Consider the following 25,277-nt stretch of genomic DNA (forward strand, 5'->3'; position numbering starts at 1 on the left):
GAGAACCTGAGCAGAGGACCCAGCTAAGCTGTGGCCAGACATCTGACCTACACAACTGTGGGATAATAAATGGCTATTGTTTTAAGTACTAAAAAGGTAGTAATTTGTTAGACGCAATAGAAAACTACTACATATTTTGGTACCAGGAAATGAGGTGTTTCCATAACAAATACCTAAAAATGTGTGAGTGGTTTGAAATCAGGCAGTGGCAAAGACTGAAAGAATTTTTTTTTTCATTGTACTTTAGATGAAGGTTTACAGAACAAACTTACTTCTCATTAAACAGTTAGTACACACATTGTTTTGCGACATTGGTTACCAACCCCACAATATGTCAACACTCTACCTTCTTGACCTTGGGTTCCCTATTACCAGCTTTCCTGCCCCCTTCTGCCTTCTCATCCTTGCCCCTGGGCTGGTGTGCCCCCTTTAGTCTTGTTTTGTTTTATGGGCCTAATCTTTGGCTGAAGGGTGAACCCCAGGAGTGACTTCATTACTGAACTAAAAGGGCACTTGAGGGCCATACTTTTGGGGTTTCTTTAGTCTCTATCAGGCCAGTAAGTCTGATCTTTTGTTGTTAGAATTTTGCTCTACATTTTTCTCCAGCTCTGTAACAGACCTTATTGTGATCTCTGTCAGAGCAGTTGGTGATGGCAGCCAGGAACCATCTAGTTGTACTGGACTCAGTCTGGTGGAGGCTGTGGTAGTTGTGGCCATTAGTCCTTTGGATTAATCTTTCCCTTGTGTCCTTAGTTTTTTTTCATTTACCCTTGCTTCTGATGGCATAAGACCTGTGGAGTATCTTAGATGGCCACTCACAAGCTTTTAAGACCCCAGACACTACTCACCAAAGTAGGATGTACAGCATTTTCTTTATAAACTATGTTACACCAATTGAACTAGATATCTCCTGAGACCATGGTCCCCACAGCCCTCAGTCCGGTAATTTGGTCCCTTGGAGAGTTTAGATGTGTCTGTGGAGCTTACATGACCTTAAAGGCTGAAAGAATTTTGAGGAACATGATGGAAAAAAATCAAAATTGTCTTGAACAGACAGTTAGTAGAAACATGATCACTAAAGATGGTGCTGCAAGGGCTCAAAAAATGTCAAAGTCATCAAAAATATGAAAAGTCTAAAAACTGTTATAGCCAAGAGAGCTATGTATTCTGTTGCATTCAGTGATGTGTTCTATTTGTCTATTATGTCTAGTTTGTGTACAATGATGTCTAAATCCTATATCTCCTTGTTGATAGCCTTCTAAATTATTTTATCTGTTTCAGCAGATGGAGTGCCAGATCTTAATATCAGAAAGAAATCTGGGAAATTCATAAACATGAGAAAATTAAAAAAACGTAATCCTAAATAACCATTAGGTTAAAGAAGAAATCAAAAGGGAAATTAGAAAATATTTTTAAGATTAACACAAATGAAGACATAACTTAACAAAACCTATGGAATATAGCTAAACCAGTGCGTAGAGGGACATCTATACTGCAAATACTCATATTTTTTAAAAAGAAGAACACAAATCTCAGATCAGTAACCTAAACTTCCACTTTAAGACATTGGGAAAAGAACTAAATCTAAAGCAAGCAGAAAGAAGGAAATAATAAAGATTAGAGCTGATTTAATGAACTAGTGAAGAAAAAAACAATAGAGAAAATAAACAAAATTGAAAGCTTATTCTTTGAATAGTTTAAACAGAGAAGAGAATATTCTTTGATGGCTACAAGAGAGGGGAGGGAGGGAGGAAGGGAGAAGGATTTTCACTAACTAGATAGTAGATAAGAACTATTTTAGGTGACAGGAAGGACAACACACAATACGGGAGAGGTCAGCACAACTGGACTAAACCAAAAGCAAAGAAGTTTCTTGAATTAACTGAATGAGTTGAAGGCCAGCAGAGCTGGGGTGGGGTTTTGGGGACCATGGTTTCAGGGGACATCAAAGTCAATTGGCATAATAAAATCTATTAAGAAAACATTCTGCATCTCACTTTGGAGAGTGGCCTCTGGGGTCTTAAATGTTACCAAGCGGCCATCTAAGATGCATCAATTGGTCTCAACCCACCTATACAAAGGAGAATGAAAACACCAAAGACACAGGGTAATTATGAGCTCAAGAGATAGAAAGGACGACATAAACTAGAGACTACATCATCCTGAGACCACAATAACTAGATGGTGCCAGCCACAACTGATGACTGCCCTGACAGGGAACACAACAAAGAACCCCTGAGGGGGCAGGAGAGCAGTGGGATGCAGACCACAAATTCTCATAAAAAGACCAGACTTAATGGTCTGACTGAGACTAGAATGACCCTGGAGATCATGGTCCCACACCTTCTGTTAGCCCAAGACAGGAACCATTCCTAAAGGTAACTCTTTAGACAGGGATTGGACTGGACTATGGGATAGACAATGATACTGGTGAAGAATGAGCTTCTTGGATGAAGTAGATACATGAGACTATGCTGGGATCTCCTGTCTGAAGGGGAGAGGAGAGGGTGGAGAGGGTCAGAAGCTGGCCGAATAGACATGAAAAGAGAAAGTGGAGGGAAGGAGTGTGCTGTCTTATTAGGGGGAGAGCAATTAGGAGTATATAGCAAGGTGCTTACAAATTTTTGTGTGAGAGACTGACTTAATTTGTAAATTTTCACTTAAAGCACAATAAAAATTAAAAACAAAACAAAACAAAAAAAGCTTACTCTTTGGAAAGGTTAACAAAATTGACATTTAGCTAGACTGACCAAGAAAACAAAAAACCCATTGAAACTCATTGCAGTCGAATTGATTCCAACTCATAGTGACCCCATAGGACATAGTAGAATTGCCCCATAGCATTTCTAAGGCTGTGATCTCTATAGGAGCCAACTGCCTCATCTTTCTCCCATGGAGCAGCTGGTTGGTTTGAACCTCTGACCTTTTGGTTAGCAGTCTAGCACTTAACCACTCCGCCATCAGGTCTCCTTACAGAAAAAAAGAAAAAGGACTCAAGTTACCAGAATCAGAAATAAAAGAGAGGATATTACTACCTATTTTAGAGAAATAAAAAGGATTCTGAAGGACTACTATGAATAAATTACACATATGACATGACATGGACAAACTCTTAGAAAGACATGAAACACTGAAACTTATTCTAGAAAAAATAGGCAATCTGAATAGACCCAAAACAAATAAAAAGATTGAAGCAGTAATCACAAACCTCCCAACAAAGAAAAGTCCAGATACAGGTGGCTTTACTGGTGAATTCTAGCTAACAATGAAGGAAGTTATTGTTGTTGTTAGGTGCCGTCAAGTCGGTTCCAACTCATAGTGACCCTATGCTCAACAGGACCAAACACAGCCCAGTCCTGCACCATCCTTAAAATAGTTATTATGCTTGAGCTCATTGTTACAGCCACTGTGTCAATCCACCTCATTGAGAGTCTTCCTCTTTTCCGCTGACTGTGTACTTTACCAAGCATGATGTCCTTCTCCAGGGACTGATCCCTCCCAACAACATGTCCAAAGCATGTAAGACGCAGTCTTGCCATACTTGCTTCTAAGGAACATTCTGGTTGCACTTCTTCCAAGACAAATTTGTTCGTTCTTTTGGCAGTCCATGGTATACTCAATATTCTTCGCCAACACCACAATTCAAAGGCGTCAGTTCTTTGGTCTTCCTTATTCATTGTCCAGCTTTCACATGCATATGATGCGATTAAAAATACCATGGCTTGAGTCACATGCCCTTAGTCTTCAAGGTGACATCTTTGCTTTTTAACACTTTAAAGAGATCCTTTGCAGCAGATTTACACAATGCAATGAGACATTTGATTTCTTGACTGCTGCTTCCATGGCTATTGATTGTAGACCCAAGTAAAATGAAATCCTTGACAACTTCAATCTTTTCTCCATTTATCATGATGTTGCTCATTGGTCCATTTGTGAAGATTTTTGTTTTCTTTATGTTGAGGTGCAATCCATACTGAAGGCTGTGGTCTCTGATCTTCATTAGTAAGTGCTTAAAGTCCTCTTCAGTTTCAGCAAGCAAGGTTGTGTCATCTGCATAACATAGGTTGTTAATGAGTCTTCTTCCAATCCTGGTATCTCATTCTTCTTCATATAGTCCAGCTTCTCAGATTATTTGCTCAGCATACAGATTGAATAGGTATGGTGAAAGGATACAACCTTGACGCACACCTTTCCTGACTTTAAGCCATTCAGTATCCTCTTGTTCTGTCTGAACAACTGCCTCTTAACCTATGTAAAGGTTCCTCATGAGCACAATTAATTGTTCTGGAATTCCCATTCTTCACAATGTTATCCATAATTTGTTACGATCCACACAATTGAATGCCATTGCATAGTCCATAAAACACAGTTAAACATCCTTCTGGTATTCTCTGCTTTCAACCAGGATCCATCTGTTAATAATTGGAACCTGGAATGTACGAAGTTTGAATCTAGGAAAACTGGAAATCGTCAAAAACGAAATGGAATGCATAAACATCGATATCCTAGGCATTAGTGAACAGAAATGGACTGGTAGAGGCCATTTTGAATCAGACAATCATACAGTCTGCTATGCTGGGAATGACAGATTGAAGAGGAATTGTGTTCCATTCATTGCCAAAAAGAACATTTCAAGATCTATTCTGAAGTACAACACTGTCAGTGATAGGATAATGAAGGAAGAATTAATACCAATTCTTCCCAAGTGCTTCCAAAAAATGGAAGAGGAGGAAATACTTTTGAACACATCCTAGGGGCCTGTATTATTATGATACAAACAAAAAAGACATCACAAGAAAAGAAAACTATAGGTCACTACCTCTCATGAATATTGTTATTGTTGTTGTTAACCCAACCACCCAGTGCTGTTGAGTCGATTCCGACTCATAGCGACACTATAGAATAGAGTAGAGCTGCCCCATGGAGTTTCCAAGGAGCGCCTGGCGGATTCAAACTGCCAACTCTTTGGTTAGCAGACGTAGCACTTAACCACTACGCCACCGGGGTTTCCAGATTGTTGTTGTTAGGTATTGCCAAATCGGTTTTGATTCATAGTGATCCCATGTACAACAGAAGGAAACACTGCCCAGTCCTGCACCATTGTTCCCATGTTTGAGCCCGTTGTTTCAGACACTGTGTCAATCCATCTCATTGAGGTTCTTCCTTTTTTTCATTGACCTTCTACTTCACCAAACATGATGCCCTTCTCCATGGACTGGTCCCTCCTGATAACATGTCCAAAGTATGTGAGATGAAGTCTCGCCATTCTCACTTTTAAGGAACATTCTGGCTCTACTTCTTCCAAAACAGATTTGTTCTCTCCTCTGCCAGTCCATGGTATATCTGATATTTTTTGCCAATACTATAATTCAAAAACATTAATTCTTCTTTGGTCCTCCTTATTCACTGTCCAGCTTTCACATTCATATGAGGCAATTGGTCAGCAGTTCAAATCCACCAGTTGCTCCTTAGAAATGCTATGGGGCAGTTCTACTCTATCCTATAGGGGCACTATAAGTTGGAATCAACTGGTCAGCAACAGGTATACAAACCCAACAGCCAACATCGCTCTTAATGGAGAAAGTCTGAAAACATTCCCCCTTAGAAGTGAACAAGGCAAGGATGCCCTTTATCACCTCTCCTATTTAACATTGTGCTAGAAGTCATAGCTGGAGCAGGGAGGCAAGAAAAAGAAATAAAGGGCATGCAAATAGGTAAGGAAGAAGTAAAACTACCCCTAATTGTGAAAGATATTGATACTATACATTGAAGGCCCTAAAGACTCCACAAGAAATCTATTGGGACTAATAGAAATACTCAGCAGAGTAGCAGGATAAAAGGTAAACACAAAAATCAGTTGGATTCCTATACACCAATAAAGAAAACAACAAAAAGCAAATCAAGTAAACAGTACCATTTATAATAGCCCCTAAAAAAAATTAATACTTAGGAATAAATCTAACCAGGGATGCAAAAGACTTACACAAAGAAAGCTATAAAATATTACTACAAGAAACCAAAAGAGACTTACATAAACATACGAAGCCCATGGATAAGGAGATTCAACACTGTGAAAATGTCAGTTCTACCAAAATAGCCTACGAATACAATGCAGTCGCAATCCAAATACCAACAGCATTCTTTAACAAGACAGAAAAACTAATCATTAAGTTTATATGGGAAGGAAAGAGGGCCAGGATAAGTAAAGCATTATTGAAGAAGAACAAAGTAGGAGGCCTACCACTACCTGACTTTAGAACCTACTATATAGCTACAATAGTCAAAAGAGGCTGGTACTGGTACAATGACAGATGCATTGACCAACGGGGCAGAATAGAGAACCCAGAGGTAAATCCATCTACCTACAGCCATCTGACCTTAAACAAAGGCCCAAAGTATATTATATAGAGAAAAGACAGTCTTTTTTAACAAATTATGCTGGCAAAGCTGGATGTCCATCTGTTAAAAAATGAAACAGCACCCATACCTTATAACATACACAAAAAACAATTCAAAATGGATGAAAGACCTAAATATAAAACCAAAAACTATAAAGATCATACAAGAAAAAATAAGGTCAACACTAAACCCATTGTCATCGAGTCGATTCTGATTCATAGTGACCCTATAGGGTCAGCACTAGGGGGCCTAATATACAGCATAAACAGGATACATACCATTAGTAACAATACACAAACACCAGGTGATAAGCTAGATAAATGGGATCTTCTAAAAATTAAACAGTTATGCTCATCAAAAGACTTCACCAAAAGAGTAAAATGAGAACCTACAGGCTGGGAAAAAGATTATCGCTATGACATATCCAACAAAAGTCTAATCTCTAAACTCTATAGGAAAATTCAACACCTCTACAACAAAAAGACAAATGATACAATTTAAAAATGGGCAAAGAATATTAACAGACACTTCATCAAAGAAGACATTCAGGCAACTAATAGACACACGAGGAATTGCTCGTGAGTCCTAACCATTATGTATATATACTCATTGCCGTTGAGTCAATTCCAACTCAAATCCCTAGTGACACACTGGTTAAGAGCTACAGTGAACTATGGCTGCTGACCAAAAGGTCAGCAGTTAGAATCCACCAACCTCTCCTTGGAAAACCTATAAAGCAGTTCTACTCTGTCCTATAGAGTCTCTACGAGTATGAGCCATTTAGTAATGCAAATCAAAACTACAATGAGATACCATCTAACCCCAACATTACTGGCACGAATCAAAAAAACAGAAAATAACAAATGTTGGAGAGGTTGCAGGAATATTGGAATCCTTATGCACTGCTAATGGGAATGCAAAATGCTACAACTATTTTGGAAAACGATATGGTGCTTCCTTAAAAAGCTAGAAATAGAAATACCATACGATCTAGCAATCCCACTCCTAGGAATATATTCTAAAGAAATAAGAGCTGTCACACTAATAGGCATGTGCACAACCTTGTTCACTGCAGCACGGTTCACAATAGCTATAAGATGGAAACAATCTAGATGCCCATCAACAGACGAATGCATAGACAAACTATGGGTACATACACAAAATGGAATGCTATGCACCAGTAAAGAACAATGATAAATCTGCGAAACACCTCATGACATGGATGAATCTTGGGAGCATTTTTCTGAGTGAAATAAGTCAAACATGAAAGGACAAACACTGTATGAGATCACTATTATAAAAACTCATGAGAAGTTTTACACTTAGAAAGAAATAATCTTTGATGGTTACAAGGGAGGGGAAGCGTGGAGAGGGAAAAACACTAACTAGACAATAGATAAGTGGTGAATTTGGTGAAGGGTAAGACAGTACACAATACTGGAGAAGGCAGCACAACCTGACCAAGACAAAGTCAGAGAAGCTTCATAGACACATCAAACTACCTGAGGGACCGAACTACTGGGCTAAGGGCTAAGGACCATGGTCTCAGGGGACATCTAACTCAATTGGCATAACATACTTCATAAAGAAAATGTTCTACATCTTACTTTAAAGCATCTGGGGTCTTAAAAGTTTGTGATCAGCCATCTAAGATACTCCACGTCCCACCCCATTTGGAGCAAGGGAGAATGAAGAAAACTAAACACAAGAGGTCCAAAGTACTAAAGAACCACAACTCCACAGCCTCCACCAGACTGAGTTCAGCACAACTAGACGGTGCCTAGCTTCCAACTGCTCTGACGGGGATCACAATAGAGAGTCCCAGACAGAGGTGGAAAAAAATGTGGAACAAAATTCAAACTCACACACACACAAAAAAGAAATCAGACTTATTGGTCTGACAGAGACAGGAGAAACCCTGAGAGTATGGCCCCCTGACACTTTTAACTCAGTCTGAAGTAATTTCTGATATTCACCCTTCAGCCCAAGATTAAACAGCCCAATAAAACAAACAACAATACACATAGCTCAACAATGTATATGAGATTAAATGGGCGCACCAGCCCAGGGGCAAGTATGAGAAGCCAGGAGGAGAAAGAAAATCTGGACAAATGGAAATGGGGAGAGTGTTGATATGTCACAGGGTTGGCAACCAATATCATAAAGCAATACATGTATTGTTTAATGAGAAACTAATTTGCTCTGTAAATTTTTCATCTAAAGCACAATAAAAAAAAATAATAACTAAATAAAAAATATTAACAAGCTGATCCTAAAACTTAATGGATACTCTAAGGACCCAGAATAGCCAAAACAATCTCGAGAAAGAACAAAGGTCTACACTTCCTTGTTCTAAAACCTACTACAAAGCAGCGGTCATCAAGACAGTGTGGCACTGGCATAAGAATAGACATATAGATCAATGGAATGGAATTGAGAGTTCAGAAATAAGCCCTTACATTTATAGTCAACTGATTTCCAACAAGATTGTCACAATAATTAAACAGTAAAAGAATAGTTTTTTCAACAAACCGTGCTAGGACAACTGGATATCCACATACAAAAAGAATGTAGTTGGACCACTACCTCACACCATATACCAAAATTAACTCAAAATGGATCAAACACCTAATTGTAGGAGATAAAAATTAAAACCCTTGGAAGAAAAGATAGGTGTACATCTTCATGATCTTGGACTAGGAAATGATTTCTAGATATGATGCCAAAAGCACAAACAACAAAAGAAATGACAAACTGGATGTTCTCAAAATTAAAAACTTTTGTGCTTCAAAGAACAACACCAAGAAAGTAATGGGAGAAAATGTTTGCAAATCATGTACCTGATAATGGACTTATATCTAGAATACATGAAAAACTCTTACAACTCAATAACAAAAGAAAAACACAAGTAACCCAATTAAAATTGGGTAAGGGATCTGAATAAGCATTTCTCAAAAAAAGATATACAAATGGCCATTAAGCATATGAAAAAAAAAAAAAGACACTCAATATTATTACCCTTCAGTAAAATGCAAATTAAAACTTAATGAGACACCACTTCATACCCAGTAGATTGTCTATAATGAAAAGGAAAGAGAGCAACCAGTGTTAGCGAGGTTGTAGAGTAATTGCAACCCTCATACACTACTGGCAGGAATCTAAAACGGTGCCACTGCTTTGGAAAACAGTCTGGTAGTTCCTCAAATGGCTAAACATAGAGTTACCATATGATCCAGCAATATCACTCCTAGGTATATACCCAAGAGAAAATATATGTCCACACCAAAACCTGTATATAAGTGTTCACAGTGGCATTATTCATAGTGGCCAAAAATTGGAAACAACCCAAATGTTCATCAACTGAAGAATGAATAAATGTGGTATATACACACAGCAGAGTACTACTGGTAATTAAAAAGAAATGAAATACTGCTACATGCTACAAAATAGATGAACCTTGAAAGTGTTATGCCAAATAAAAGAAACCAGTCACAAAGAACCCCATATTTTACTACTTCATATATATGAAATATCTAGAATAGCAAATCTATAGAGACAAAAGGTAGATTACAGGTTGCCTAAAGCTGTAAGGGAAACCCTGGTGGCATAGGTTCGGCACTGGAGAGAAGGACTGATGGCCATGGTGTTATTTTGGGGGAGGTAATAAAATAGTTTAAAATCAATTGTGGTGATGCGTGCAAAACCCTGAATAAACTAAACGCTGTTGAACTGTGCACTTTAAACGGGTAAATTGTATGGTATTGGAATTAAATCTCAATAAAGCTATTAAAAGAAAAGGATGAGAGGCAGAGCCAAGATGGTGGAATAGGCAGACACTTCCGTTGAGCCCTCTTTACAACAAAGACCCAAAAAACCAAGTGAAATGAGTATAGTTGTGACAAGCTGGGAGCCCTGAGCATCAACGGCAAGCTTAGACAACGAACTGAGGGGCAGGGGGAGGAAGAAGCCGTCCAGAAGCAGAGAGGAGTTACCAGACCTGAATTGCAGGGAGCCCTCAGGCACCATTCCCAGAGCGGCAGCTGCTGCAGCGGGCTGGTCCTAGCGTTCAGCCGCAGTTTCCTCAGGGAGAAGCAGCCAGCCACACAGCCCACTCACATCTCCGGGACCTGAGGAGAAGGCTGCTCTCGGCAAAAGCTAAGTACTTGCGTATATTTTACTGTGCCCCCCCACCCCCGCCCCCAAGCCGGCTTTAGCGGCTGAATCCCTGGGCTTGAGATAGACCCTGGTGAGCACCTAGAGCCATCCTCCTGGCCTTGGGGAAGGAAAAAATTTGCAACTGGGGGGAAAACATAATTTGCTAGCTCCATTAACAGGGGGAGCTCAGCATAGAACCGGCTCCTGTCCAGGCATAAACCATCCATGGACCTTGATGCACCTTTCCCTTCTGCATGGGCCTGTATGGCCCTATTTCAGAAGAACAGGCCCTTGTTGACAAACTCCAACCATTTCAGCTGTGCAGCAGAGAGGTGGATGTTTGACATTTGACATTGCTTTGCCTATTAAACAAGGTCCTCACCTACCCACATCAGGGATCTAGGGACTGGTAGCTTCACTCAGGTCACCCAGCCATCTGTGACAGGGGTCCAAATATAAATGGTACCTCCCAGTCCTTACAACCAAAAACGTTGGGTACCCATGGTCCCTTTGCAGAACCCACCCACCAGCACTCTTTAGGGAACAGAGACACGATTTCCTCAGAGACACTTGGGGGTCGGTTCTCAGCCCCCTGCCTTGTTCAGAGCGTGACCCCCTGCTGCAATCAGATACCGGTATATACACCAATCACCCCTGCCCCTCTAAGACTGTAGGACCGAGCCTATACCACACACTTGATGATCAGCTACCTGGACACCTGAGCTGAATTCACACAAGAAAAGTGAATGGATTCCTAGACTGATATATCTGATAACAGCTCTAGCCAGCTGGGGACAGGACACCAGAGCTCCAAACATGAAAATAATCAAGGTAGCTCACTCAAGCAACCCATAGGGATATACCAAAACAAAACAAAGCAAGCAGCTATGACACAGTGAGCAAGCATAAACTAATACAATAACATATACATGGCTCGGAGACAACAGTCAATATCAAGTCACATAAAGAAACAGACCATGATCACCTCAAAAGGCTCTCAAAACAGAGAATCCAGGGATCTTCTAGATGAAAGTACATTCCCAGAACTACCAGATGCAGAATACAAAAGTTTAATATACAGAACCCTTCAAGACATCAGGAAGGAAATGAGGCAATACACGGAACAAGCCAAAGAACACACAGATAAAGCAACTGAAGAAATTAGAAAGATTATTCAGGAACATAATGAAAAGTTTAATAAGCTTGAAAAATCCATACACAGACAGAAATCAGAAATTCAGAAGATTAACAATAAAATTACAGAATTAGATAACTCAATAGAAAGTCAGAGGAGCAGAACTGAGCAAATAGAAGCTAGAATTTCTGAACTCAAAGATAAATCACTTGGCACTAATATATTTGAAGAAAAATCAGATAAAAGAATTAAAAAGAATGAAGAAACCTTAAGAATCATGTGGGACTCTATCAAACAAAATAACCTACGAGTGACTGGAGTACCAGAACAGGGAAGGATAACTGAAAATACAGAGAAAATTGTTGAGGATTTGTTGGCAGAAAACTTCCCTGATATTGTAAAAGATGAGAAGATATCTATCCAAGATGCTCATCGAACTCCACATAAGGTAGATGTTAAAAGAAAGTCACCAAGACGTATTATAATCAAACTTGCCAAAACCAAAGATAAAGAGAGAATTATAAGAGCAGCAAGGGATAAAAGAAAAGTCACCTACAAATGAGAGCCAATAAGAATAAGCTCTGATCACTCGGCAGAAACCATGCTGGCAAGAAGGCAATGGGATGACATATTTAAAAAATTGAAGGAAAAAAATTGCTTGCCAAGAGTCATATATCCAGCAAAACTGTGTCTTAAATATGACTGTGAAATTAAGACATTTCGAGATAAACACAAGTCGAGGGAATTCGTAAAAACCAAACCAAAACTACGAGAAATACTAAAAGGAGCTCTTTGCTTAGAAAATCAATATCAGGAATCAACCCAAGACTAGAACACTGGGCAGAGCAACCAGAAGTAAACCCAGACAGGGAAATCCAAAAAAACAAAGAAAGTTTAAAAAAAAAAAAAAAATCCAACACAGGGTAATGGCGATGTTATTATATAAAAGAAGACAATATTAAAATAATAAAGAGGGACTAAGAAATATAATCATACACGTCCCATATGGAGAGGAAGATATGGAGATACAAAGAAATAAAAGTTGGTTTTAAATTTAGAAAAATAGGGGTAAATAATAAGGTAACCACAAAGGAGACAAACTATCCTACTCATCAAAATAAAATACAAGAAAAAAATAGAGACTCAGCAGAAACAAAATCAACAACAATGAATATGAGGAAAGGACAATATATAAAGATAATCTACTCAGCATATGAAATCGTGTGGGAAAAAGAAACTGTCAACACACAAAAAAAGACACCAAAATGATAGCACTAAATTCATACCTCTCCATAATTACACTGAAAGTAAATGGACTAAATGCACCAATAAAGAGACAGAGAGTGGCAGAATGGATGAAAAAACACGATCCGTCTATATGCTGCCTACAAGAGACACACCTTAGACTTAAAGACACAAACAAACAAACTCAAAGGATGGAAAAAAATATATCAAGCAAACAACAATCAAAAAAAATCAGGAGTAGAAATATTAATTTCTGACAAAATAGACTTTAAAGTTAAATCCATCAGAAAGGATAAGGAAGGACACTATAAAATGATTAAAGGGACAATATACCAAGAAGATATAACCATATTAAATATTTACGTACCCAATGACACGGCTGCAAGATACATAAAACAAACTCTAACAGCATTGAAAAGTGAGATAGACAGCTCCACAATAATAGCAGGAGACTTCAACACACCACTTTCGGTGAAGGACAGGACATCCAGAAAGAAGCTCAATAAAGACACGGCAGATCTAAATGCCACAGTCAACCAACATAACCTCGTAGGCATATACAGAACACTCCACTGAACAGCAACCAACTATGCTTTCTTTTCTAGTGCACATCGAACATTCCCTAGAATAGACCACATATTAGGTCATAAAGCAAGCCTTAGCAGAATCCAAAACACTGAAATAATACTAAGTATCTTCTCTGACCATAAGGCCATAAAAGTGGAAATCAATCACAGGAAAAGCAGGGAAAAGAAATCAAACACTTGGAAACTGAACAATACCTTGCTCAAAAAAGAGTGGATTATAGAAGACATTAAGGATGGAATAAAGAAATTCATAGGATCCAATGAGAAAGAAAACACTTCCTATCAGAACCTTTGGGACACAGCAAAAGCGGTGCTCAGAGGCCAATTTATATCAATAAATGCACACATCCAAAAAGAAGAAAGGGACAAAATCAAAGAATTATCCCGACAACTTGAACAAATAGAAAGAGAGCAACAAAAGAAACCCACAAGCACCAGAAGAAAACAAATAATAAAAATTAGAGCTGAACTAAATGAAACAGAAAAACAATTGAAAGAATTAACAAGACCAAAAGCTGTTTTTTTCAAAAACTCAACAAAATTGATAAACCACTGGCCAAACTGACAAAAGAAAAACAGGAGAGGTAACAAATAAGCCTAATAAGAAATGAGATGGGTGATATTACAACAGACCCAACTGAAATTAAAAGAGTCATATCAGATTATTATGAAAAACTATACTCAAATTGGAAAACTTAGAAGAAATGGATGAATTCCTAGAAACACACTACCTACCTAAACTAACACAAATAGATGTAAAACAACTAAATAGACCCATAACGAAAGAAGAGATTGAAAAGTAATCGAAAAACTCCCAACAAAAAAAAAGCCCTGGTCCAGAGGGCTTCACTGCAGAGTTCTACCAAACTTTCAGAGAAGAGTTAACACCACTACTGCTAAAGGTATTTCAGAGCATAGAAAAGGACAGAATACTACCAAACTCATTCTATGAAGCCACCATATCCCTGATACCAAAATCAGGTAATGACACCACAAGAAAGGAATATTATAGACCTATATCCCTCATGAATGTAGATGCAAAAATCCTCAACAAAATTCTAGCCAATAGAATTCAGCAACATATCAAAAAATAATTCGCCGTGACCAAGTGGGATTCATACCAGGTATGCAGGGATAGTTCAACATTAGAAAAACATTTAATGTAATCCACCACATAAATAAAACAAAAGACAAGAATCACATGATTTTATCAATTGATGCAGAAAAGGCATTTGACAAAGTTCAACACCAATTCATGATAAAAACTCTCAGCAAAATAGGAATAGAAGGAAAATTTCTCAACATAATAAAGGGCATTTATACAAAGCCAACAGCCAACATCACCCTAAATGGAGAGAGCCTGAAAACATTCCCACTGAGATTGGGAACCAGACAAGGATGCCCTTTACCACCACTCTTATTTGACATTGTGTTGGAAGTCCTAGGCAGAGCAATTAGGCTAGATAAAGAAATAAAGGGAATCCAGATTGCCAAGCAAGAAGTCGAAGTATCTCTATTTGCACATGACATGATCATATACACAGAAAACCCTAAGGAATACTCACAAAAACTACTAAAACTAATAGAAGAGTTCAGCAGAGTATCAGGAAATAAGATAAACATACAAAAATCAGTTGGATTCCTCTACACCAACAAAAAGAACATCAAAGAGGAAATCACCAAATCAATGCCATTTACAGTAGCCCCCCAGAAGATAAAATACTTAGGAATAAATCTTACCAGAGATGTGAAAGATTTATACAAAGAAAACTACGGTACACTTCTGCAAGAAACCAAGAGAGACTTACATAAGTGGAAGAACATACCTTGCTTGTGGATAGGAAGACATTATAAAAATGTCTATTCTACCAAAAGCAATCTATATATTTAATGCAATTCCAATGCAAATCCCAAGGACATTCTTTAATGAGATGGAGAAACAAATCACCAATTTCATATGGAAGGGAAACAGGCCCCGGATAAATAAGGCATTACTGAAAAAGAAGAACAAAGTGGGAAGCCTTACTTTATGTGATTTTAGAACCTATTACACTGCCACAGTAGTCAAAACAGCCTGCTACTGGTACAACAACAGAAACATGGACCAAGGGAAAAGAATTGAGAATCCAGACATAAATCCATCCACATCGGAGCAGTTGATATTTGACAAAGGCCCCAAAACAGTTAAATAGGGAAAAGACAGTCTTTTTAACAAATGGTGCTGACATAACTGGATATCCATCTGCGAAAAAATGAAACAAGACCCATACCTCACTCCATGCACAAAAACTAACTCAAAATGGATCAAAGACCTAAATATAACATCTAAAATGATAAAGATCATGGAAGAAAAAATAGGGACAACATTAATAGCCCTAATACATGGCATAAACAGTATACAAAATATGATAAAGAATGGAGAAGAAAAACTAGATAACTGGGAGCTCCTAAAAATCAAACACCTAAGTTCATCCAAAAACTTCACTAAAAGAGTAAAAAGACTACCTACAGACTGGGAAAAAGTTTTTAGCTATGACATTTCTGATCAGCACCTGATCTCTAAAATCTACATGATACTGCAAAAACTCAACTGCAAAGACAAATAATCCAATTAAAAAATGGGCAATAGATATGAATAGACACTTCACTAAAGAAGACATTCAGGTAGCTAACAGATATATGAGGAAATGTTCACAATCATTAGCCATTAGAGAAATGCAGATCAAAACTACAATGAGATTTCATCTCACTCCAACGAGGCTGGCATTAATCAAAAAAACACTAAAGAATAAATGTTGGAGAGGCTGTGGAGAGATTGGAACACTTCTACACTGCTAGTGGGAATGTAAAATGGTGCAACCACTTTGGAAATCGATTTGGCGCTTCCTTAAAAAGCTAGAAATAGAACTACCATACGATCCAGCAATCCCACTCCTTGGAATATATCCTAGAGAAATAAGAGCCTTTACACGAACAGATATATGCACACCCATGTTTACTGCAGCACTGTTTACAATAGCAAAAAGATGGAAGCAACCAAGGTGCCCACCAACGGATGGATGGATGAATAAATTATGGTATATTCACACAATGGAATACTACTCATCGATAAAGAATCGTGAGGAATCTGTGAAACATTTCATAACATGGAGGAACCTGGAAGGCATTATGCTGAGTGAAATTAGTCAGTTGCAAAAGGACAAATATTGTATAAGACCACTCTTATAAAAATTCAAAAAATAGTTTAAACTGAGAAGAGAACATTCTTTCGTGGTTATGAGAGGGGGAGTGAGGAAGGGTGGGAGGGGGCATTCACTAATTAGATAGTAGATAAGAACTACTTTAGGTTAAGGGAAAGACAGCACACAATACAGGGGAGGTCAGCACAATTGGACTAAACCAAAAGCAAAGAAGTTTCCTGAATAAACTGAATGCTTCGAAGGCCAGCATAGCAGGGGCAGGGGTCTGGGGACCATGGTTTCAGGGGACATCTAAGTCAATTGGCATGATAAAATCTATTAAGAAAACATTCTGCATCCCACTTTGAAGAGTGGCGTCTGGGGTCTTAAATGCTAGCAAGCAGCCATCTAAGATGCATCAATTGGTCTCAACCCACCTGGAGCAAAGGAGAATGAAGAACACCAAGGACACAAGGCAATTACGAGCCCAAGAGACAGAAAGGTCCACATGAACCAGCGACTACATCATCCTGAGACCAGAAGAACTAGATGGTGCCCGGCTACACCCAATGACTTCCCTGACAGGGAACACTACAGAGAACTCCTGAGGGAGCAGGAGACCAGAGGGATGCAGACCCCAAATTCTCATAAGACCAGACTTAATGGTCTGACTGAGACTAAAACGATCCCAGTGGTCATGGCCCTCAGGCCTTCTGTTGGCCCAGGATAGGAACCATTTCCAAAGACAACTCTTCAGACATGGATTGGACTGGACAATGGGTTGGAGAGGGATGCTGGTGAGGTGGACACTTGAGAGTATGTTGGCATCTCCTGCCTGGAGGGGAGATGAGAGGGTGGAGGGGGTTAGAAGCTGGCAAAATGGACCCGAAAAGAGAGAGTGGAGGGAGAGAGCAGGTTGTCTCATTAGGGGGAGAGTAATTTGGCGTGTGTGGCTGGGTGTATATGGGTTTTTGTGTGAGAAACTGACTTGATTTGTAAACTTTCACTTAAAGCACAATAAAAATTATTTAAAAAAAACAGAAAAGGATGCTATGCTCTACATAATTAATTATTAGGGAAATGCAAATTTAAACTACAAGGAGAAAACACTACATACTTATTATAATGGCTACATATATATAATGGCTACATATATATACTGTTTAACTGGAGAGAAACTGGAGCAATTGAGCCCTCACACATTGGTGGTGAGAATACAGTTTGGCAAACACCTGTTATAAACATTATAACATATTTATTTTAGTTTTTTATTCATGAGTCTGTGTACCTGATAGACTGACATTTCTGAAGGAAAGCAATGAGATCTATTACACTCCACACCCCCAGAGACAACTCAGTGCTCCTTGGTGAGTCTTTGCTCATAAATATGCAAGGAATTAGATGGAACTGGAGCTGCAGTCGTACAGCTAGAGCTAAATCTGGATTCTGCCCACTTGTTACTGTCTACTTGTGGCGGTCCGCAAGCGAATTCCAGGATCACATTTGGTCTTAATGGACCAAAGCTCTGTGAAGGCAAGCCCTACGTCTAGCTTTTCACCAGGTAAACCTGTCACCAGGAAAGTACCTGCACATAGTAGGCATGCAATGAATGTAGGCTGGATTAGTTTGTTTGTGGTGAAGGAAAATGAATAGGAACTGTTTTCATTACCCTAATATTATATACTAAGAAATCTCTTGTATAATCAGAAATTATGTTCTGAGGAGTACATAAAGCTGGCCTGTAAATACACATTTGTTTCATTCAAGCCACAGTAAAATTCTAAGCTTTCTGCACCTGAGCAGTAACCTTTCTGTCAACTTAAAACCCCTCCCTATCTTCAGTCTCTTTCTATTCAATTTTTAAAACACAGGGTTTTTGAATGAGCAATGTGGCATTCATTCTCCTGCCAGCAGAAATGCCAAACCTTACTCTGTACTTACAGTGGCCAGGCAGCTGTCCCGGAGACCTCTGGTGGTGTGGCTCCAACGTGGCCTCGGAGGCAAGGTGGGGTTTCTTTTTGGAATCTTGCAAAAGCATCAGAAATACCTTTTTGCAAGTAAAAAAGAGCTTAGTATTAGTTTGTTCCTTTCCACATCACATTTCTGTCCTTATGCCTCATTAACCAACTAGGTCACTACGGTAATGGACGCTGAATACCACACACTTCATTTACTCATTCATTTAACTGACATAACTCCAAGGCCACCTTATACTTGACAAGCTGCTTGTCAGGCAGCTCACAGGATACAAAGGTGAATCCCACTTGGTCATGACTCCCAGGTTACCTACACTCTGAGACATGATAACGGTTATATCCACAGCCAGGATCAGGCAAGAGGAGGTGTCAATAATAGGCATGACCAATTCAAGTTCATGATTCACAGTCCCCACACCTTAGAAATTCAAAGACAATAAACTTGCGATGCTTATAGTTTATTTAGGGTGGGTGGGACCTCATATGTGAAAACCCCATTGAGTGTACACTCTATACGTGCTATAATGCACCACCTTATCATAAGCACTCAGTTTAAATAACTTGCTTGAAGTCACCATTTAATTAGTGCTGGAAGCAGAAATCTAATCTCAATTTGTTAAATTCCAAATATAGCAAGAGTGAGGTGAAGAAGAGGAGCCAGCAGAGACAAAGGGAGAGGAGGTTGGCTAGAGATATGGAGGCCCTGAACTGCACCTGGAGCTTTGATGGGGTTTGTTGTGGACTGATAGGGACTGCATCAGTAATGTAAACATTGAGCAGAGCAAGAAGAAGGGTAATTTAGATCACATATAGAAATCAAAAGAGCCCAGACCCTGACACAGCACGGCACCATGTTTAAGGGTTCAGGCACTGGGCTTTGAGAGCTGAAGCTCCACTCTCTCCAACTCTTGGAGCCAGTTCTGTGCCACAGGTACATGACCTAACCCCTCCCAAGTTTGGGCTGCCTCATCTGTAAAACAGGGTAACACATGGTGGCCATAAGTCACAGGCTGATGCAAACACAGCTAACACAACAACAACGTTAATAGTTGTTAGTTGCTGTCAAATCGACTCTGACTCACGGTGACTTTATATTTAACAGAAAGAAATTTTGCCTGATCCTGCGCCATTTTCATGATCCTTGGTATGCTGGAGACCATTGTTGAGGCTGTTGTGTCAATCCATGTCATGGACGGTTTCTTTTGTTTTTGCTGACCCTCCACTTTACTAACCATGATGTTCTTCTCTAGCTGTTGAAGTTTCCTGATAATGTGTCCAACGTTAAGGAGATGCTGGCTACAAAGTGGTTAAGGAACCCTGGTAGTACAATGGTTAAGCCCTCAGTTGCTGACCGAAAGAGCTGCACTTCCAATTCACCAGCTGCTCTGTGGGAGAAAGATGTGGCAGACTGCTTCTGTAAAGAGTTACAGCTCTGGAAATTCTATAGGGCAGTTCTATTCTGTCCTATAGGGTCACTATGAGTTGGAATCAACACTACAGCAATGGGTTTTATAAAGTGGTTAGCACAGAGTCTGGAAGCATTCAATGACTCTCATTGAATCATTGCATGAGCTGAGATTTACTGAATGTCCACCCTCTCCTTTCACACTTTCATCCACACTTCCCCTCCCACCCACTCCTCCTCTCAGACATCTCCAAAATCTGGCCCTGGCCCTGGCCTCTCTCCAAGTACCTCCCACAGGACCTGCCCACTTGCTTATAAGGCTGATGCTTCAAATTCAACATGTCAAAACTGAGCACCCCAAGTCAGCTACCTCCTTGACTTCCGAGTTCTGTAAGCAGCATCTATCCCCATTTTGTGATTTCCTTAAATAAGCAAAAAGGTATTGTCTGTATCTAAGTGTTCTTGAGGAGCCCCCAGCAACAGGGGAAGTCAGGAAGAGTGCAGCAGGAGAATATGCAAGGAACAGGCAAGCCTGAGGGGAGAGGCACACAATCACACCCCTCCTCTCCGCGTGTACTTAATTAGTTTGGGATGGAATGCTACTGGGAAAAATTTGCATCCTCAGCACAATGAAGGGTCACAGTGTTTCACTTTTCCTCAGATGTGAAAAACCTTTATTTGAAAGATATCTGTTGCTGATTCTCAGCAAGACTCCAGGGAAGAACTTCAAACCTCACTACTACTCCAGCAAATAATGATAAAAAGAACTAGTAACAACCTCTCTGAGTATGAGCCAGCTGTATGACCTTGGACCAACTATTTTACCTATCTGTGACTTAGTTTCCTCATGTGTTAAGTGGTAATAATAACAGAACCCATAGGATTGTTGCAAGTATGAAATGAAACGATATATATCAAGTGAAGAGAACAGTGCCTGCCACTTAAAAAAAAAAAAAAATTTTTAGGAAACTAATAATGCTTAGTTCCAGGAGTAGCCAGAGGAAGAGCAGTAAGTGTAGCAATATGCATAACATGTTACATCATTTAACTCTCAAAACAATCCAATGAGATTAGTACCGGCCTATAGTAATATGTATTTCCCTAGTGCATTTATAAAGAATGAAATTAGAAACAGTAGAAATAGTGTCAGTCAAGAATTATTGAGTGAAGAATTCCATTTGTATATAATACTAAATGGATTTTCATTTAATATTCAAAAGTAATTGTGAATTATGTAAACTATACCTTGATTGAAGATTTTTACCAACTTCTGCAGCCTGAAATGGATCAAACATGCAACCCAGATACATTGATAATTACTGGTGGTTAGAATGCAAAAGTCAGAAACAAAGAAGAAGTGGTAGTTGGAAAACATGGCTTCAGTGATAGAAACAACTATATCACATGATAAACTTTTGCAAGACCAATGACTTATTCGTTGCCAATATCTTTTTTCAAAAACATAAACAGTGGCTATCCACATGGACTACGCCCGATAGAATTCACAGGAATCAAATTGAGTACATCTTGGAAAGAGACTCAATGGAGAAGCTCAATATTATCAGTCAGAACAAGACCAAGGGCTGACTGAGAAATAGATCATCAATTGCTCCTATGCAAGTTCAAGTTGAAGCTGAAGAAAATTAGAATAAGTCCATGAGTGCCAAAGTACAACCTTGAGTAGATCCCACCTGAATTTAGAGACCATCTCAAAATAGATTTGACACATTGAACACTGATGACTGAAGATCAGATGAGCTATGAGATGACATCAAGGACATCACACCTGAAGAAAGCAAAAGGTGATTAAAGAGACGAGAAAGAAAGAAAAGACCAAAATGGATGTCAGAAGACACTGCGAAACTTGCTCTTGAAAGTAGAGTAGCTAAAGCAAAAGGAAGAAATGATGACGTAAAAGAACCAAACAGATTTCAAAGGGCAGCTTGAGAAGACAAAGTATTATAATGAAATGTACAAAGGCCCAGAAATAGAAAACCAAAAGATAAGAAAATACTTCTCATTTCTCCAAGCTGATAGAACTGAAGAAAAAATTCAAGCCTGAAGTTAGAATATTGAAGGATTCTATGGACAAAATATTGAATGACAAAGAAAATATCAAAAGCAGATGGAAGATATACACAGAGTCACTGTACCAAAAAGAATTGGTAATGTTCAACCATTTCAGAAGGTTGCATATGATCAAGAACTCATGGTATTAAAGAAAGAAGGTCAAGCTGCACTGAAGGCATTGGCAAAAAACAAGGCTCCAGGGAATTGACAGAATACCAATTGAGATATTTCAACAAACGGATGCAGCACTGGAAGGGCTCACTTGTCTATGCCAAGAAATTTGGAAGACAGCTTCCTGGCCAACCGAGTGGAAGAGATCAATATTTGTGCCCATTCCAAAGAAAGGTGATCCAACAGAATGCGGAATCTATCAAACAATCTCATTAATATCACACACAAGTAAAATTTTGCTGAAGATAATTCAAAAGTGGTTGCAGCAGTGTATCGACAGAGAAATGTTGGAAATTCAAGCTGAATTCAGAAGAGGAAACGGAATGAGGGATATCATTGCTGATGTCAGATGGATCTTGGCTGAAAGCAGAGAATAACAGAAAAGTGTTTATCTGTGTTTTATTGACTAGGCAAAGGCATTTGACTGTGTGGATCCTAACAAATTATGGATAACATTGTGAAGAATAGGAATTCCAGAGCACTGAATTGTGCTCTTGAGGAACCTGTACATAGACCAAGAAGAAATCATTCGAACAGAATAAGGGATACCTCATGGTTTAAAACCAGGAAGGGTGTGCATCAGAATTGTAGCCTTTCACCATACTTATCCAACCTGTATGCTGAGTAAATAATCCAGGAGACTGGATGATATGAAGAAGAACGCTGCATCAGGATTGGAGGAAGACTCATTCACTTACTTTGATATGCATATGACACAACCTTTCTTCCTAAAAGTAAAGAGTACTTGAAGAACTTACTGATGAATATCAAAGACTACAGCTTTCAGTATGGATTACATCTCAACATAAAGAAAACAAAAATTCTGTCAACTGGACCAATAAACAACGTCATGATAAACGGAGAAAAAGTTGAAGTTCTCAAGGATTTTATTTTACTAGAATCCACAATCAACAGCCATGGAAGCAGCAGTCAAGAGATCAAATGACATATTGCATTGGGCAATGCTACTTCAAAAGACCTCTTTAAAGTGTTAAAAAGCAACGATATCATTCTGAGGACTAAGGTGTGCCTGACCCAAGCCATGGTATTTTCAATTGCCTCATATGTATGGGAAATCTGGAAAATGAATAAGGAAGACTGAAGAATTGATCCCTTGGAATTATGGTGTAGGCAAAGAATACTGAATAAACCATAGACTGGAGGAAGAACAAATAGATCTGTCTTGGAAGAACTGCAGCCATAAAGATCCTTGGAGACAAGGATAGGGAGACTTCATCTCCTGTACTTTAGACATGTTATCAAGAGGGGGACAGTCCCTGGAGAAGGACAGCATGCTTGGTAAAGTAGAGGGTCAGTGAAAAAGAGGAAGACCCTCAATTAGTTGGACTGACACAGTGGCTGAAACAATGGGCTCTAAAACAATGAGGATGCTCCAGGACCGTGCAGTGTTTTGTTCTGTTGTGCATAAGGTCTCCATGAGTCAGAAACAACTCAATGACACCTAAAAACAATGGTAACATATCTTGATAATAAAGAGTGCATTCTTGATAGTAGTCTTCATTACATCTATCCTTTTAAAATTTTTCTTCTTTTCCTCCTTTCATAACGAGGCTATGTGTGTGCGTGAATGTGTGTACGTGTGTGTGTGTATGTGTTGGCAGAGAAAACAGGGAATAAGGGCAGAGTTTTGCCCAGAAGAATCTCACAGATCAGTGGGGGGTTTGATCAATTACAGTACATACTAAATACTGGGGTACGATGTGTCAGAATTCTCCATCTTCACACGTCAAAAGTGAAAGGCAAGTCTAAGGCAGTAAAGATGTTTCTGAGTGCCATCTAGTGTCAGCTCACCCTAACTGCAGGCACACAGTCCTGGATGCTCTGAGCATATGAGATGGTTTCATTGTAGCCCAATGAACAGAAAGGACAGGTAAAGGTCATGTTTTTCAAAAACAATATGACAACGATAAGGAAAAATCAAACAAACAAACTGTACAAATTACCACCAACTTAGTGGTTTTCAACAAAACATATTTGTTCTCCGATAGTTCTGGGGATCAGAAGTCCAAAATCAGTTTCATTGGGCTCAAGTCAAGGTGTGGCAGAGCCTGTTCTTTCTGGAGGCCCTAGGGTGCATCTGCTTCCTTGCCGTCTTCAGCTCCTAGGAGCTGCCCAGATTCCTTGGCTTGTGACTCCTTCCTTCATCTTCAAAGCAAATCACTCCAACCTCTGCTTCTGTCATACATCACTGTCTGTCATTCCCCCATCCTTCTGCTAAGGGCCTTTGTGATTATGTCAGGCCCACCTGGATAATCTCCTCATCACAAGGTCCATATAAGGTAACATTTACAGGTTCTCTGGATTAGGATGTGGGCACCTTTGGGGGCTGTTACACCGTCAGTACATCTCTGAAATAAGGACAGTCAATTTGATGTGTACATGGACACTACTAAGACAGAGAAAGTCAAAAGGTAGAGTGGGGAAGCTTGCAGTCTGACCAAGTTAAATTCCAATTCCTGACTTTGGGTAATTCATTTACCTCTCTCATATTCAGCGTTTCAGACCCCGTGTCTATACAATGGAGATAATTATATCAACTTCACAGAGCTTCTGCGAATATTAAATAAAGTCGGAATCGACTCGACGGCTGGTGGGTATTAAAAGCTTAACTGTAGGTCAAGGTTGACTCTGTCCTATCCTAAATGCCTTTAAAAAAAAAAAAAAAAGACCAACAACAAAAAGATGGGCCATTGCCCTCCAGGCTGAGGGACTGATGGTACACTCAATATTGAGATGCCACCAGACTGTCATAAATGTTTAGACCCTAAAGCTGTTTTAAATTGGGAAGACATAAGCCCCAAAACAAAGAATTCATGAACTACTGAATTTCTTGTTCCTTGAAAAGAAAGAGTGGGAATGTCACAGGCATCACATTTAAATCCATCTCTGAGGGAGAACAGGCTCTCAAAAAATTTAGTACCTGCTTTCTTCCTT

The 25,277-nt window shown here is 39.2% G+C and overlaps 1 protein-coding gene across 1 annotated transcript in view; it reads right to left on the reverse strand.

Moving 5' to 3' along the window:
* ABCA13 (ATP binding cassette subfamily A member 13) overlaps positions 1–25,277 on the reverse strand; it is a 570,776-nt gene that overhangs the window by 213,770 nt on the left and 331,729 nt on the right. Inside the window, 1 exon segment of the mRNA XM_049894281.1 lies at positions 18,626–18,747. Within this exon segment, the coding sequence (XP_049750238.1) occupies positions 18,626–18,747 (122 nt within the window).

The sequence above is a fragment of the Elephas maximus genome, chromosome 8, assembly GCF_024166365.1.
Source record: "Elephas maximus indicus isolate mEleMax1 chromosome 8, mEleMax1 primary haplotype, whole genome shotgun sequence".
Taxonomy (NCBI): Eukaryota; Metazoa; Chordata; class Mammalia; order Proboscidea; family Elephantidae; genus Elephas; species Elephas maximus.